The following is a 15,772-nucleotide window of genomic DNA, read 5'->3' as shown; positions in this document are numbered from 1 at the left end:
TTCCTTTGTTGTTATACAGCCAAACTAGATTCAACTTATATGACAAGGTGAGAGAAATGTTTGGTGAATACTCCGGGGAACTGTGTTGTGATCAAAATCAGTTTAACATGACATTAACATATAATGACACTAAATAATGCAATAAAAGTAAGACATATTAAAAGGTACATTTAAACATTTCTTTTTCAAACTTAACATGGTTGAAACGGAATTGCTTAAAACACAAATATTAGACAAGTGTATTCACTGGGCAGGTGTATTTTATTTTACATACATTGACTAATTATGAGTTTCTGCTTTTGTCACCGTCCTGGATTGTTGACCCAGTGTTTTAATTTCTGTAAAGTTTATGGTTCTTTGAGTTTTGTATTTCAGGTTCACTTTTTACTTTCATTGTAGGTAATATTTAAGTCCTTGTGTCATGGTCCTGGGTCTACATGACACCTTGGATTTTCAATTGATTTTACCTACCTCTGTTTCTTGTAGTCTGTTTTCAAGTTTTAGTCTCTCAGCGTGTGTTTTGATGATATGATATGTCTTATGATATTGATATTCCAGAACATTTATTTTATAATTTTACCTGTAATATTTCTGTTTTCCAAGTAAATACTTCTGTAACAGTGTGCCTGTTTCAAGTACTGGTGTGTTTTTGCCTTTCTAAATTATTCTATTGTAATACAACAACTGTTGTAATACAAGAACAAACAAAAACAAACAAAACCAATATCTTTCTTAACAAAAATTTAAGCCAGATGTAGTCTGATAGTCCCCGAGCTGTCATCTTCAGCTTTAAAAACTAAAAACTAAACCTTATCTGGTCTGTGGGTTTCCCAGAGACTCCAATTTGTTCATGTAAATGGGGAGTCTTTCATACATAATGATAACTAAGGAGTTCTACAAGATCCCATGATAGAACCAATTCTGGTTCCACTATAATTCATTATCTATGAAAATTGAAAATTAGAAACATGAAATTACTCTAAAGCATGAAATTGGACAAAACTGTTGAAAATGTCTCGGCATCTTGAAGCATTAGGAGCTCCTGCTGTGGTCGCTGACCTCTAGGGGCTCTCCCTGTGTGAGAGAGCTCTTTATCCTTCTCCTGTGTTTCAGGTCTGCCTCATACAGCTGAGATGTGTTGCTTGTCAACCACTGCATAAAGACTGCCAGCTCAAAATGCCACACCCTTTATTCTCCCGTTTCCCTGGGTTTGGTGTGACTTTGTTACAGAAACTGGAGTAATCCACACTGAAAGGGGTAGGACTTCACTGCTTTGTTTGAGCTTTTTTTCTCCTGTTCTTGGGGATAGACAGGTAGCTTAGCAATTGTACTTTGTTTTCGTACAGATAGAGTGGTCTTTTTTTTTGTGTGTGTTTTTTTTTTAGCTAGAAAGGGTCGTTTTGTTTGTTATTTTGGCCTTGGAGACCCTGACGCTTAGAGCTTCCCTGTGTTTAATTTCTGTCCTAATTGGTTGGTTTGCCTTAATTGTAAAATAAATGGAACTTTACTGGGTTGTAACAGCTCCTTTTACTGGAACTAGGGCACTGAATCCAACTTCTGGAAAAACAACTCCACACCCCCTCCACCAAACTAATCTTGGCACAGTGTAGTCATGCAAGTACTGTGCTCCTGGCAACTAGCAAACCAAGACTCATCCATTGGACTGCCAGATAAAGAAGTGTGATAATTCACTCAAGAGAACACTTCTTTGCTCTAGAGTCCACCGCTGGCTTGCCCCTCACCACTATATATGATGCTTTCCATTCCACTTTGTGGTGTAAGTCTTGGCAGCAGCTGCTCTGAAATGACACAGCTTCAAGCTAATGGCGCTTCATGGAGCTTGCATCACAGCTTCATGAAGCTCCCTGTTCTTGAGCTAATCTGAAGGCCACATGAAGTCTGAGCAGTCAGACTGCAGCCTCCATTTCTACCTGTTCATGTTTCTAAAGTAGAAACATGTGGAATTGTGGCAATTGCTTTTAAGTCTGGGCTGGTTTTCATCTTTGCTTTGTATTGGCTGCAATTTTTTGTTGTTCATGCAAATTAACAGCATGCTGGTAATTTGCATTAATGTATTTCTGTCACAATCTGGTAGGCAGACTGTATGGCGTGATGAGGTGGACCCATGTGCAGACACATGAAGAGACAAAACTTGAGCATAACAAAAAACAAGCCGTTTATTAAGGCTGGCGAAAACAATACAAACAAAAGGGCAATGATGAAACTAAACCTAAACTGGGATGAACTGAAACTACACATAAAAACCTGAACATGAACATGGAAACCTTGATGTGGAAAACCTGAAACGTGAAGTCTGTGTATGGAAACATGGAGAAACCTGAAACATGGAATGAACATAGTGACATAGAAGTAATGCAGGCAAGCAGACGAACAGACAAGGAATGAATGAAAACACACAGACTAAATACAGGGGAACTAAACACACTGAACATGGAACACCAGACCTCTTCAAAATAAAAGAGGAAACATAACCAAAACAAAACAAACTGGGGCACCAAATCCAAAACAAGGGGCATAAGAGGTCGATGGCTTCAGGGTGAAGCAGTTCAGGTGGCCGACCATGACTCCAGGTGAACAAAGTCCAAAAACACCATTCAGGGGGCTGCCCATAGGCCCCCTGACCTACTAAACTTAATCATAAACCATTAAAATATGAGACAACTCAAAATTTCTTTTTTTGATATGTTGCTTAGTTATGCTTTGATTTCTTTGCATGTATGATTTGGATGGGTTATTTTCGACATCAGGTGATAATTTCATGTCAATAGCACCTTTAGAAATATATTTACTTAGAAAACTGGTGAAGTGTTTAGTTAATTATTTTACCTGCTGTATGCCACTGAATTACTAATATATTGCTTTATGTGGAGAATTTGGAGATGATCCAATGCAATCTAAAGCTTTTCCCTAGTTAGTGTGACCCTGACCTTTGACCTTGGGCCATTTGATCTCAGGAAATCACATGATAGGGTGGAACTAGGTTTCACAATGAGCTCACCCGAAACCTTGGCTGATTGTAACCTACACGTTTTCACACCTTGGCTCATGTGATTAGGTAAAGCAGTGGTTCCCAAACTTTTTTCGCTGGGCCCCCCTTTGTTTTACAGAAAAATGTTCGCGCCCCCCCACCCCCCCCCACCCCCCCGCGCATGCGCACACACACGCATGCACCAACACGTCCTCCAACCACACACGCCCATATTTTGCTCCATTGTGGTTTATTTCACACCTCAAACATTTAGTAAACAATTAAGCAAATACAAGTAATCTGCAGGTAGTAAGAAAATAATCTACTAACTCTTTTACGCTACATCCACACCTACACGGGTATTTTTGAAAACGCAGCTGTTTCGTCCACACGTAAACGGCGTTTCGAATCACCGAAAACGGTGGCTTAGAATGAAGTTGGTTTGGAAACACATTCAGCTATGCTTCATCTCCTGCTTTGCGTTTCTGTAGGCACCCGGTGCTAGCAGTGTCCAAGCGTTGGTTTTTTTTTTCCCTTTTCATGCCGCGCCCCCCCTGCAATGGCTCTGCGCCCCCCCTAGGGGGCGGGCCCCACACTTTGGGAAGGTCTGAGGTAGAGGATCATTAGGGGGTCCTTTTGTCCCTCTTGGGGGTACAGTCTCACAGGGCTTAAATCTGGGACTCTCCACCATTTGAACCAAGAACTGAAGAAGCTTAGACTACGATGACCTGCATGACATAGAACCTTCACAGGCATATTTCTTGCTTAGTTTCTAAATCCAAAATTTACATATATTCTCAAAACAAGATTAATAATGTTATTCATTCTGCTCTTGGTTTCTACAGTACATCAGTCTCAAAACAAGATCAAAAATACTTTTTGTCTGTATATAAGACTTAGTTAGATAGGCAATTTTTACACTGTAGTATCTTGTTTTCTTTTTAAATTCTTCTTTCCATTCACCTAGCACCTTGTTACTTGTTTGGTGGATTGGGCCACAGATGGGTGAAGGGAGACATGAATTCTGGAGCTGGTGGTAGAGGGGCCAGCAGAGTGGTTGTGCTGCCACCAGCTGGCGAGGCTGTGACCTTTGCAGATCATCTGACAGTGCACCAAGAGGGATTGCCAGCGTGCTCCCTCAGCAGTTCTGTAGTTACCTTTTGCTTTTGACATAATTTCTGTAAAAATTCATTAATTTATATTAGTAATAGCTTTCAACTTTCAGCACTACTTTAACAAACTTATTAAAGTGAGAAATGCAGGTTAAACACGCTCAATTTAAGTATACCTTAACTTATATGCTTTATTACTGTGTTTTTTTTAGCTTACCAGATCAACTCAATCATAGAATGATAACTACTTGTTAGCATTTTTTATGCTGGACAAATGTGCTGTCCTAAAAGCACAATTTGCTTTCTCACAGTGTTTCACTTAAAAACACAAAAATATATCAGAAAGTGTTAAGCACTATTCTCCACTCATAGACTTGGGAGGCTTTGTGCTTAAACTACACAATTCAGTTAAGTTCAGTTCAGTTCTAATTATAAAGTGCCATGTCAACAGTGGCCTCAAGGCTTTTTATATTGGGGTCAAGACCCTACAATAATACCAAGGAAACAGGAAACTCCAACAATCATATGACCACCTATGAGCAAACACTTTGTTGACAGTGGGAAGGAAAAACTCCCTTTTAACAGGAAGAAACCCCGTGGCAGAAACAGACTCAGCCATCTGCTGCGACTGTTTGGGGCAAAGGGAAGAAGACAGGTTGAGAAGACACACTGTGAAGACTGGACCTAGCCTCCATGTTGTAAAAATACAGGAAACTGTCAGGTCTTTTTGGACTTCTTTTATGGTAAAATTCCTTAGAGAGAATGTGCCAAGTGTGGTATGAAGGATGGAGAATTTAGTATCCTGTTGAGGGATGTGTTTAATTTTAAAAAGTAGAGCATTTAAATTAATGTTCCTAATGATAGATTTATAATATTTGAATGATAACTTGAGCACTGCTATGAGTTTGTTTAATGCTCAGTTGGTATTTAACTGTTGTTTAATGTAGTGGGAGTCTACACAGTTAGGAGTTGCAGCTCCTCTTCAGGTCTAATGTGTCCCAGGTTATAATGGCTTTACTGTCAGAAGCACTTTTTAGTGGAATTTAGCCCAGTGCATAGCTGACTCTTGATTAATTCAATTCAATTCAATTCAATTTTATTTATATAGCGCCAAATCACAACAAAAGTCGCCTCAAGGCGCTTCATAGATACAGAGAAAAACCCAACAATCATATGACCCCCTATGAGCAGCACTTTGGCGACAGTGGGAAGGAAAAACTCCCTTTTAACAGGAAGAAACCTCCGGCAGAACCAGGCTCAGGGAGGGGCGGGGCCATCTGCTGCGACCGGTTGGGGTGAGAGAAGGAAGACAGGATAAAAGACATGCTGTGGAAGAGAGACAGAGATTAATAACAGATATGATTCAATGCAGAGAGGTCTGTTAATACATAGTGAGTGAGAAAGGTGACTGAAGAAGAAATACTCAATGCATCATGGGAATCCCCCGGCAGCCTACGTCTATTGCAGCATAACTAAGGGAGGATTCAGGGTCACCTGGTCCAGCCCTAACTATATGCTTTAGCAAAAAGGAAAGTTTGAAGCCTAATCTTAAAAGTAGAGATAGTGTCTGTCTCCTGAATCCAAACTGGAAGCTGGTTCCACAGAAGAGGGGCCTGAAAACTGAAGGCTCTGCCTCCCATTCTACTTTTAAATACTCTAGGAACAACAAGTAGGCCTGCAGAGCGAGAGCGAAGTGCTCTAATAGGGTGATATGGTACTACAAGGTCATTAAGATAAGATGGGGCCTGATTATTTAAGACCTTGTATGTGAGGAGCAGGATTTTGAATTCAATTCTGGATTTAACAGGAAGCCAATGAAGGGAAGCCAAAACAGGAGATTCATTTTAGTGTAGCATTATCCTCCTTAAGATGGAAGTATGTTTTTTCCCTTTCTAGTTTGATTTTTCTTCACCTGTGACAGACTAACGACCTGTTCAGGGTGCACCATGCTTCTTGCCCTATGATGCTGGGATAGGCTCCAGCCTATCTTGCCATCAGTCCTCTGTTGAACAGAATTAATAACGACTCCTGTATGAAAGCATTTCTTGTTAGCGACTCACACAAAGTGAAGTAACAAAAACATTCTTAATGTATAAGAGTAAAAGAAACAAAGTATCTGAACTTAGTGCCCTGTAAAAATGGATTTCATTAAAAATTTCTCAAAGACACTGTGAGTTGTATCAGCTTCAAAAAAATCTCAGTATCTCAAAATGTTTACTCATCTTTCGATTTGATAGCAGAGTTGAATGAGGAGCCATAGAGGATTCTGAAAAAGATTAATAGTGAAAGTCTTTAATGACTTTGTCGCTGACCTCAGGAGGAGGAAACTCATCTAAACCGATCAGTCTTCTCTGGAATCTTTACGCTGTATTCTTTAAAAATACTGTAGGATACGCACCTGTTTTAACAAAAGTTACCAAAAACCTTAAGCATATTCTTGCTTCCAGTCTGTGTCTCCCTAACTCCTCCATATTTGCCACACAGAGCACTACATTTACTGCTCATTTAATACAAATGACCGTTCCAACAAACGAGGAAACGATCACACAGACCACTTCTTTGTCAGATGCGCGCCTGTTGTAGCACAATTCATAGATTTCCTCCAACACAATGTCCGGTCCACTGTGCAGCTCAGCCAATGAGAGCCGAGGGCCTGCGCAGTGATATTAGCATACAGCCTGTATAAACCGAGCTGCTCTCTGTCACACAGCTCATTCGTTGCTGCAGAGTACCGAAGGAACAAAATGCCTGAACCCGCAAAGTCCGCGCCCAAGAAGGGCTCTAAGAAAGCCGTGACCAAGACCGCCGGCAAGGGCGGCAAGAAGAAGAGAAAGACCAGGAAGGAGAGCTACGCCATCTACGTGTACAAGGTGCTGAAGCAGGTCCACCCCGACACCGGCATCTCGTCCAAGGCCATGAGCATCATGAACTCGTTTGTCAACGACATCTTCGAGCGCATCGCTGCCGAGGCCTCTCGCCTGGCCCACTACAACAAACGCTCCACCATCACGTCCAGGGAGATCCAGACCGCAGTGCGCCTGCTGCTCCCCGGTGAGCTGGCCAAGCACGCCGTGTCTGAGGGCACCAAGGCCGTCACCAAGTACACCAGCTCCAAGTAAACTGATCCTACTGTCAGTCAACCCAACGGCTCTTTTCAGAGCCACACACTTTGTCCTGAAGAGCATACGAGCTCCCTTCAAACGTGCAGTTACTATGTTGCCAACTACTGCAATCGCGGAAATGCTGCTTTGTCACTAGGTGCTACTGATCCGCTACATTGACTCCGACTCAGGAAATGTCGTCTCGTGTGTGTTTTGTGGAACGATGACAAAGTAACTACAAATACAACATTAATGCCACTTTACATTTGACAGTCTTTCAGTGCATTTCAATGTCTCCCCTGCGGGCGGCGCCTCCGCTGCGTTTCCTGCAGGACTGAGAGGAGGAGAGCCACCTCTGTCCCAAAGCCACTCTGCTTTTAACTCAGACCCTTAAGACCATTTCCCACACCGGTAAACATAAACTACTCTACGCTCTTTTTGTGCTGCCCACACTTTATTCACTTTTAGTCACTGACTTATTTATTCACCTATTCAGTCACTTTCATTTTAAAACTGTATATGCTGTGTATTTATCTCATTCTTATTGCCTGTTTATGCCCTGTCCTTGTCTTCAACGTCATGCTGCTTCATTGTATCTTCATTGCCCCTTTGGGATAAGGGGTTATTTTTTTTTTTATATATATTCGGATTTCCAAATACATTCAATACAAAGCAAATTCCAAAAAACTAATTGAAAACAGTACTTTTTCCACAAAATACCTGAACACAGATGTTGCTCTGGCCAGTTAACTCATTTTGACAGTTTCTTTACTGAGTGTAAAATGGAAGTGTTGTGTGTGGGTTTTTTTTTTTTTTTTTTTTTTTTTCTGATGTCCAAAGTTAAGTTTGTCATTTCACAAAAATTTTGCATAGCAGAATCCAAAGAAGCAGTAAACTTTAACTTTAGTATCAATTTGTCTGTATTGTTCTGATCTGGGGTTGCAGTTTTTCTTATGTTGTACATTTGCACTTTATGTGGTCCTGTGTCGATTGTCCTATGTAGCACCATAGTGGTCTTGGAAGAACACTGTGTACTGTACCACTGCACATGGTTGAAATGACAATAAAGCCACTTGACTTGATGTGCACGTTAACACTATAATCACACAACTAGACTAACAACTATGATAAAGGCGTGGTTTGTTTGGACTATTAGAGGGCAAACATTAGCTACCCTAGATGCCCAAATGGATACTAGGAAAGGTATGAATTACTACCATTAATATCATTTTTTAGATTAAGTTATTAATATTTTTTGTATTTATTATTATAAGAAAAGGAGTCCAATGTGTTTTCTCTTCCCCCACTTGTGGTACCCCTGGATGGAAGGCATCTTTACCATTTGCCTATACTGCCTATCCCACAGGCAGGCTCTGCTGTGTCCTACCATCCAGCTTTCCAAGCGATGCTCAGAGGAATTTCTGTCAAAGCTATCTTCAATCTAATTCATCATTTGTTGGCTCCGTATCCACCTTTCTACATGCCTTTAGATAGTACAACTATTGTAGCAAGTGCTGTGAATAAGATATATCTATCTGCTCGGTAACTGTAGCTGGAAGGAAACAGACTGATGCAGACTAAGAGATCAGGGCCAAAGTGTGGAAGCGAGCTGCCGTAAGGTGACTAACTAATGGTGATTTCTGATATACAACAACGTGAGTGAAACTCGAGGCCGCTGTGCTTTGCTTAGAAGTGAGCAGCTCTCACACAAGTCTCGCTGCTCCGTGGGCCTCCAGCTGCATCGGTGTGTTTGCTGGGAGTTCGCGGCGTCACTTTGTCCCACAGCTGCGCTCACCAGATGCTGCTTTTAACTCGGAGTGCGCGAACGAACATGTGTCTGAGCTGGAAAAGGGCTTTTCACGGAGCTCTGCTGCGGCTCCTTCGTTTTAGGAAAGAAAAGAGCGCAAAAAGCCGCCGAGCAGCGCTGAGCTCCGCACTGAGTCGCTGAGCTTTGGAGGCTCCACAAAGCAAGAGCAGAGAGCACCAGAGGCCGACACGAGGCCTGCCCGAGGAGACACGAGTCCGCTGTGGACTGCTCCACTGTCGGCCTGCAGTGCTGCTCACACACTCACTTTGAGCTCTTTGATCCCGAGACACGAAACACAAACTGAAGTATTGCGTGGCGCACGCGAGAGCGGCGCGCGCTACATTCACTCTCCACGGTTCTCATGGTGCGTTTAAGTGCAGCGTGACGCTTCCGAGTTGCCATCACTGCACCGTGACTCTCGATCAGAAGCGAAAGGGAAAAATGTCAGAGGAAGCACCCGCACCTGCTGCTGCCGCCGCCGCCCCGGCCAAGGCGGCCAAGAAGAAGACGGCGGCTGCCAAGCCGAAGAAGGTGGGCCCCAGCGTGGGCGAGTTGATCGTGAAAGCCGTGGCCGCTTCCAAGGAGCGCAGCGGCGTGTCCACAGCCGCTCTCAAGAAGGCTCTGGCTGCCGGAGGTTACGATGTGGACAAGAACAAGGCCCGCGTCAAGACCGCCATCAAGAGCCTGGTGGCCAAGGGCACTCTGGTGCAGACCAAGGGCACCGGGGCCTCCGGATCCTTCAAGATGAACAAGAAGCCTACCGACAGCAAAGCCAAGAAGCCCGCAAAGAAAGCCGCTCCCAAAGCCAAGAAGCCCGCCGCTGCCAAAGCCAAGAAGCCGGCAGCAGCCGCTAAAAAGTCCCCCAAGAAGGCAGCCAAGAAGCCCGCAGCCGCTAAGAAGTCCCCCAAGAAGGCCAAGAAGCCCGCTGCGGCGGCCAAGAAGACCACCAAGAGCCCCAAGAAGGCGCCAGCCAAGAGCCCCAAGAAGGTCAACAAGAAGCCTCCCGCAGCCAAGAAAGCCCCCGCCAAGAAGGTCGCCAAGCCCAAAGTTAAGAAGGCGGCCACAGCAGCAAAGAAGAAGTGAGCTGGCTGCCAACACTCTCTCCTCGCACTAAACAACGGCTCTTCTCAGAGCCACCACAGCAACACGCCAGAGCTCCTTCCTCACGATCACGCAACACTTATTATTATTATTATTATTATTATTATTATTATTATTATTATTATTCACAATAATAGCACTATTGTTAAAGCAACATAAGATTCTTTTTTTTTTTTTTCTCATAACACTTGCAGCTTGTGTTACTATCATGGCTCACATTTCACAATCACAAAGCGTGTTATTGCCAAACGGGGGGTTATGACATTAGGAAATTACTGCGATACTTGGTGCAAAACATACTGTAAGACAACCCTTAAAAATCAAAAGTGCTCAGGAGGGGTGTGTGTGTGTACGTGTGCGCAGGTGATGATCAGCGCACACGCACAGTATAGGGTCACGTGTTTGTAATCGCAACAGTCACATGTACACGAGTGCTGTGTCTTCACAAATCTACAACTATGTTTACAGTCATACCTTCATAGTCAATACATCACACCACTTCTTATCTCTTACTATGAAGCATTATAATACAAGAAACCTTTAAAATTCATCACCTACATTTTTTTAATAAACAAATATGACAGGAAATAAATTAATAGATGCATGTTATTATCTACGTATGGAATATTTTTCTCTTCTATTTTTATTTCTAAACGGCTGTTTTAGTGGAAACACACTGTATATTTTAAGAATACCGAGACAATATCATCAAATTAAATGCTCCACTCTACAACCCGACCGGACTAAATCTAGGCCAGTTGAACTGATATTAGGTGATTTCAAGCACACACTTTACTCCAAGCTGAACCCATGCAGCTATTTATTGTCGCATGTATTTATTTCATGACTAATGTCATGACCATTTTGATTACTGTACATTTCAACAAATGGGCTTCCATGGCGTTAAGGATGCGGGGGAATTCCCATTATTTCAAAATATAGACACAAAAACCTAAGCCTAGACGGAAGTGACTTTCCAAAATTTCCCAAATTCAGCAGCAGCGCTGAACACGTCGCAAAAGGCTCCACATTTTCCTCCCTCTGCACCTGGATAGTTCCTGCAGCACCAGAGTACGTCCACCACATGTCCCCCTCCCCCTTCTCTGGCTGGTTATGGCTTTTGCGTTTGACAAAGTTTGTGGTCTTGCCTCATGTGTCATGAACCACATCGTGTCTGTTTCCACGAGCTTAGGATCTACTTTTAATGTCAACCATGATGCATTTCTACGGCCGTAGTTAGCATATCAGTAATGAGTAGCTCCGAATTATTAAGAGCGTAAAAACGTGATGTAGTCAGTTGTGTTGAACGTGATCTTTTGACTTGAGCAAGTTTGTTAGAATAAAGTGACAGATTTCTGAAAGATGCAAGCTAACGGAGGTGAAAAAGGCACGGGCATCGATCACGCTGCGAGAGAGACTGCAAGTGGTTTTGATCCAAGAAAAGTGCGCAGTAGTGATGGGATTTCCGGCTCTTTTTAGAGAACTGGCTCTTTCGGCTCGACTCACTAAAAAGAGCCGGCTCTCTCGGCTCCGAATCGGCTCTTCAGGTTGTTTTGTTGCTTTAATTTATTATTAATAACAATATAAAATTATGCACAAAAGGAATTACTAATGTAAAAAAAAGTGGTTTTAGTTGCCCCCAGAGACAAAGCACGTACAAACTCCAAAACACATTTCTAGCATGAACTGAACTTCAAAACAGAGCTACCTAGATCACTTAAATTACACAATTGAAAGTATAAGTGTATTGTTTGTGTATTTATACACAAGCACTCATATATATTAAAATAATTAAAAACAAATGTTCATTTACCTGTTACTACCACACTCCAAATCTGGTCGTTGGTACTTGCTGGCTTGTGTAGCCTCTGGAATGCTAGGCGCTCAACACTGCGCCTAGCATCCTGGAGCACTTCTGTTGTGTTTTGTACGTGTTTTGGAGTTTTTATGTGTTTTGGAGTTTGTACGTGTTTTGTCTCTAGGGACCACCATAAATATACTTTTATTTATTCACTCCACATAAAATGCAATAAATAAATCATATAATACAAAAACCAACTAGTTACAGTTCAACTTTTAACTATTTAAATTATCAGCTTTTTCCTTTTATAATAATAATAATAATAATAATGGATTGCATTTGTATAGCGCTTTTCGGGACCCCTCAAAGTGCTTTACAATACCACTATTCATTCACTCTCACATTCATACAGTGGTGAAGGCAAGCTACAGTTGTAGCCACAAGCTGCCCTGGGGCAGACTGACAGAGGCGAGGCTGCCATATTGTGCCATCGGCCCCTCTGGCCATCACCAGTAGGCGGTAGGTGAAGTGTCTTGCCCAAGGACACAACGGCCGAGACTGTCCGAGCCGGGGCTCAAACCGGCAACCGTCTGATTACAAGACGAACTGCCAACTCTTATGCCACGATCGCCCTGTTTTAAACAAATTTAAAATGAAACAACACAAAACACTGCAAACCACAACAATTAAATATAAATTAAAATATGAAAACAAAAAGAACATGCACATTCTCTTTCATATGGGCCTGCATGAATAAATTTTCTGAATCCTTTATCATCTGCAACTGAAAATAGTTGTGGATGATTACTATACCTTTCTAATGTGACGTTGTTGTCCCTGGCTCTCTTTCTCTCTCTCTCCCTCCAGTACTGTTCCTGTTCTACTGCCCCTTTTTGTTTTCATATTATAATTTATATTTAATTGTGTTGTGGTTTGCAGTGTTTTGTGTTGTTTCACTTTAAATTTGTAAAAGGAAAAAGCTGAAAATTTAAATAGTTAAAAGTTGAAATGTGAATAGTTGATTTTTGTGTTATATGATTTATTTATTACATTTTATGTGGAGTGAATAAATAAAAATATATTTATGGTGGCCCCTACAGACAAAACACGTACAAACTTCAAATCACGTAAAAACTCAGAAGCACATACAAAAGACAACAGAAGTGCTCCAGGATACTAGGGACAGTGTTGAACTTTTGTTACCTAGTGGCTACACTAAGCAATTACCAACGACCAGATTTGGTGTTTGGTAGTAACAGGTAAATGAACATTTTTTTTTTCTATTTTACTATATATGAATGCTTGTGTATAAATACACAAACAATGCACACATGCTTTCAATTGTGTAATTTAAGTGATCTAGGTAGCTCTGTTTTGAAGTTCAGTTCATGCTAGAAATGTGTTTTGGAGTTTGTATGTGCTTTGTCTCTGGGGGGGATTAGTAATTCCTTTTGTGCATAATTTTATATTATTGTTAATAATAAATTAAAGCAACAAGACCTGAAGAGCCAGCTTTTTTTAGTGAGCTGAACCGAAAGATCCAGTTCTCTTAAAAGAGCTGGAAATCCCATCACTATTTTACACACACACACACACACACACACACACACACACACACACACACACACACACACACAGGGAAGTTGTCAACAATAAGGTAATACTACATCTCCATATAGCAGATGAAGAGCCACGAGGATGTTTGCTCAGAAAGAAGTGTGTGGCTCTGAAAAGAGCCTTTGTTGATTTGTTTGGAGCGTGAAGCAGAGGCTTTGGCGTTTACTTGGCCTTGGCAGGCTTCTCGGTCTTCTTGGGCAGCAGCACGGCCTGGATGTTGGGCAGCACACCTCCCTGGGCGATGGTGACTCCGCCAAGGAGCTTGTTGAGCTCCTCGTCGTTGCGCACAGCCAGCTGCAGGTGACGTGGGATGATACGAGTCTTCTTGTTGTCGCGGGCTGCGTTGCCAGCCAGCTCGAGGATCTCAGCGGTCAAATACTCGAGCACAGCTGCCAGGTAGACGGGGGCGCCGGCACCCACGCGCTCCGCATAGTTGCCTTTGCGCAGCAGCCTGTGGACACGACCCACGGGGAACTGGAGCCCGGCACGGGATGAGCGGGTCTTAGCCTTAGCTCTGGCTTTGCCTCCGGTTTTGCCACGACCACTCATCTTGTAACTTCTCTTCGCAGTGTTAACACTCAAAGGAAATGTGGCCCGATCGGCGCCGAGCCTGGCTTATATTCCCGCAGAGCGCGGGCAGCTTCGTCACACACCAATCGCAGACAGGCTCGCGGCAGCGCGCGTTTTCAAAGCACCTTCCTCCAATGAGCAGCACACACTTAGGCGGGGCGGTGCTCCTCTGAGCGGTGCTGAGCACCACGTGAAGCCCCTCACCAATCACGAGCCGCAGCGGCACCGCGTCACAGCCAGTCACACACTTTAAGAGCGGCGAGTCTCCTCCGCTTGTTACATTTTCTGTTCTGAACACAGGAAAAGTAAAGAGAGAAAGAATGGCAAGAACCAAGCAGACCGCTCGCAAATCCACTGGCGGCAAAGCCCCCAGGAAGCAGCTGGCCACCAAGGCCGCTCGTAAGAGCGCCCCGGCCACCGGAGGCGTCAAGAAGCCTCACCGTTACAGGCCCGGCACCGTGGCTCTACGCGAGATCCGCCGTTACCAGAAGTCCACCGAGCTGCTCATTCGCAAGCTGCCCTTCCAGCGCCTGGTCCGCGAGATCGCTCAGGATTTCAAGACCGACTTGCGCTTCCAGAGCTCCGCTGTCATGGCTCTGCAGGAGGCCAGCGAGGCTTACCTGGTCGGACTCTTCGAGGACACCAACCTGTGCGCCATCCACGCCAAGAGGGTCACCATCATGCCCAAAGACATTCAGCTGGCTCGCCGCATCCGCGGAGAGAGGGCTTAAGCTGTCTGCACGCACTCCTTCAAACAACGGCTCTTTTCAGAGCCAACACACTCACACTGAGAGCGCGCTCCTTTCTTACAAGAACATCAATAATCCAAACACTGACATTAGATTCACTCTGCTCTCACTGTGTATCAATCACGTATCAAAAAGAAATCTCTTCATAGCAATGTAAAGGTTTTATTGGCGTGACTTCATACTGCCCAAATCCCCACTTCTGTTGTGTACATGAAGGTTGTAAGTCACTGACTGCACAGATTTGTCCTGTTACACTGAATGTCATAGAGAAGTTAAAGAAACCATTTTGTTTCGTGCTTACCCACTTTGAGAAGCTCTGCAATGTATGCCAGCTGACACAAAGATAGATGGGGGGCATCCGTGGTTGTTTTTTTTTTTTTTTTTTTTTTTTTTTTTTTTTTTCCAAATTCAGTTCAATATGTCACAATTTGTTGCTTTTCTGTTGCTTAGATGTTTCTGCATGTTTAAAATGGCACTTTGAGATTTGATTAGCATTTAGTTCATCATTTATATTGTAATTCATTACTTGTGTATGATTTTGAAAAGTAGTGATTTTTATATTTGTCATGTAATAACTGTTCTCCCTGTTTTCTCATTATTTAGAACCACACACACATGCACTGCCATACTCTTACTGAGTATGCTGATTGCTGTACTACTGGGCTGCTGTTAATGATCACTAAAGTATTTCTGGAAAGCACTTTCTGTGGTCCATTCTCTAACCTTGTCCTGAGGAAGCAATCACACCAGCATCCCAGAGAAAACTCTCTAACAACAGAAAAGAATGAAAAGTTTTTGTTTTTGTTTTGTTTTTTAATGTCATGATACATGTTACAGTGCACTCACACCGAGGCATCCCGGGTCGAATTGAGCTTCAGGGTTTGTTTGCAGTACAGCTTCAAATCCAGAAGAGAACAAGTCTATC

At 43.0% G+C, this 15,772-nt stretch overlaps 3 protein-coding genes and 1 pseudogene across 3 annotated transcripts; 3 read left to right on the top strand and 1 right to left on the bottom strand.

The window, feature by feature from the left end:
* The first annotated feature begins 6,829 nt into the window (after positions 1 to 6,829).
* On the top strand, positions 6,830 to 7,942 carry LOC148102388 (histone H2B 1/2). Its single transcript, XM_087842447.1, has one exon. It carries the CDS (start codon positions 6,846 to 6,848, stop codon positions 7,218 to 7,220), a length of 375 nt encoding a protein of 124 aa, XP_087698573.1. The 5' UTR covers positions 6,830 to 6,845; the 3' UTR covers positions 7,221 to 7,942.
* Positions 7,943 to 9,450: 1,508 nt separating this feature from the next.
* Positions 9,451 to 10,128, top strand: LOC148102387 (histone H1 pseudogene; annotated as a pseudogene).
* Positions 10,129 to 13,667: 3,539 nt separating this feature from the next.
* LOC148102386 (histone H2A) lies at positions 13,668 to 14,113 on the bottom strand. The gene has a single exon (XM_087841436.1). The coding sequence runs from the start codon at positions 14,075 to 14,077 to the stop codon at positions 13,691 to 13,693; it is 387 nt and encodes a 128-aa protein (XP_087697562.1). The 5' UTR covers positions 14,078 to 14,113; the 3' UTR covers positions 13,668 to 13,690.
* Positions 14,114 to 14,402: 289 nt separating this feature from the next.
* On the top strand, positions 14,403 to 14,851 carry LOC148102385 (histone H3). The gene has a single exon (XM_087841433.1). It carries the CDS (start codon positions 14,419 to 14,421, stop codon positions 14,827 to 14,829), a length of 411 nt encoding a protein of 136 aa, XP_087697559.1. The 5' UTR covers positions 14,403 to 14,418; the 3' UTR covers positions 14,830 to 14,851.
* Positions 14,852 to 15,772: the final 921 nt, after the last annotated feature.

This window comes from Neolamprologus brichardi, chromosome 6, assembly GCF_056152115.1.
Source record: "Neolamprologus brichardi isolate AB-2024 chromosome 6, ASM5615211v1, whole genome shotgun sequence".
Lineage (NCBI taxonomy): Eukaryota > Metazoa > Chordata > Actinopteri > Cichliformes > Cichlidae > Neolamprologus > Neolamprologus brichardi.
The sequence above is the reverse complement of the archived record's forward strand: the minus strand, read 5'-3'. Positions and strand labels throughout refer to the sequence as shown.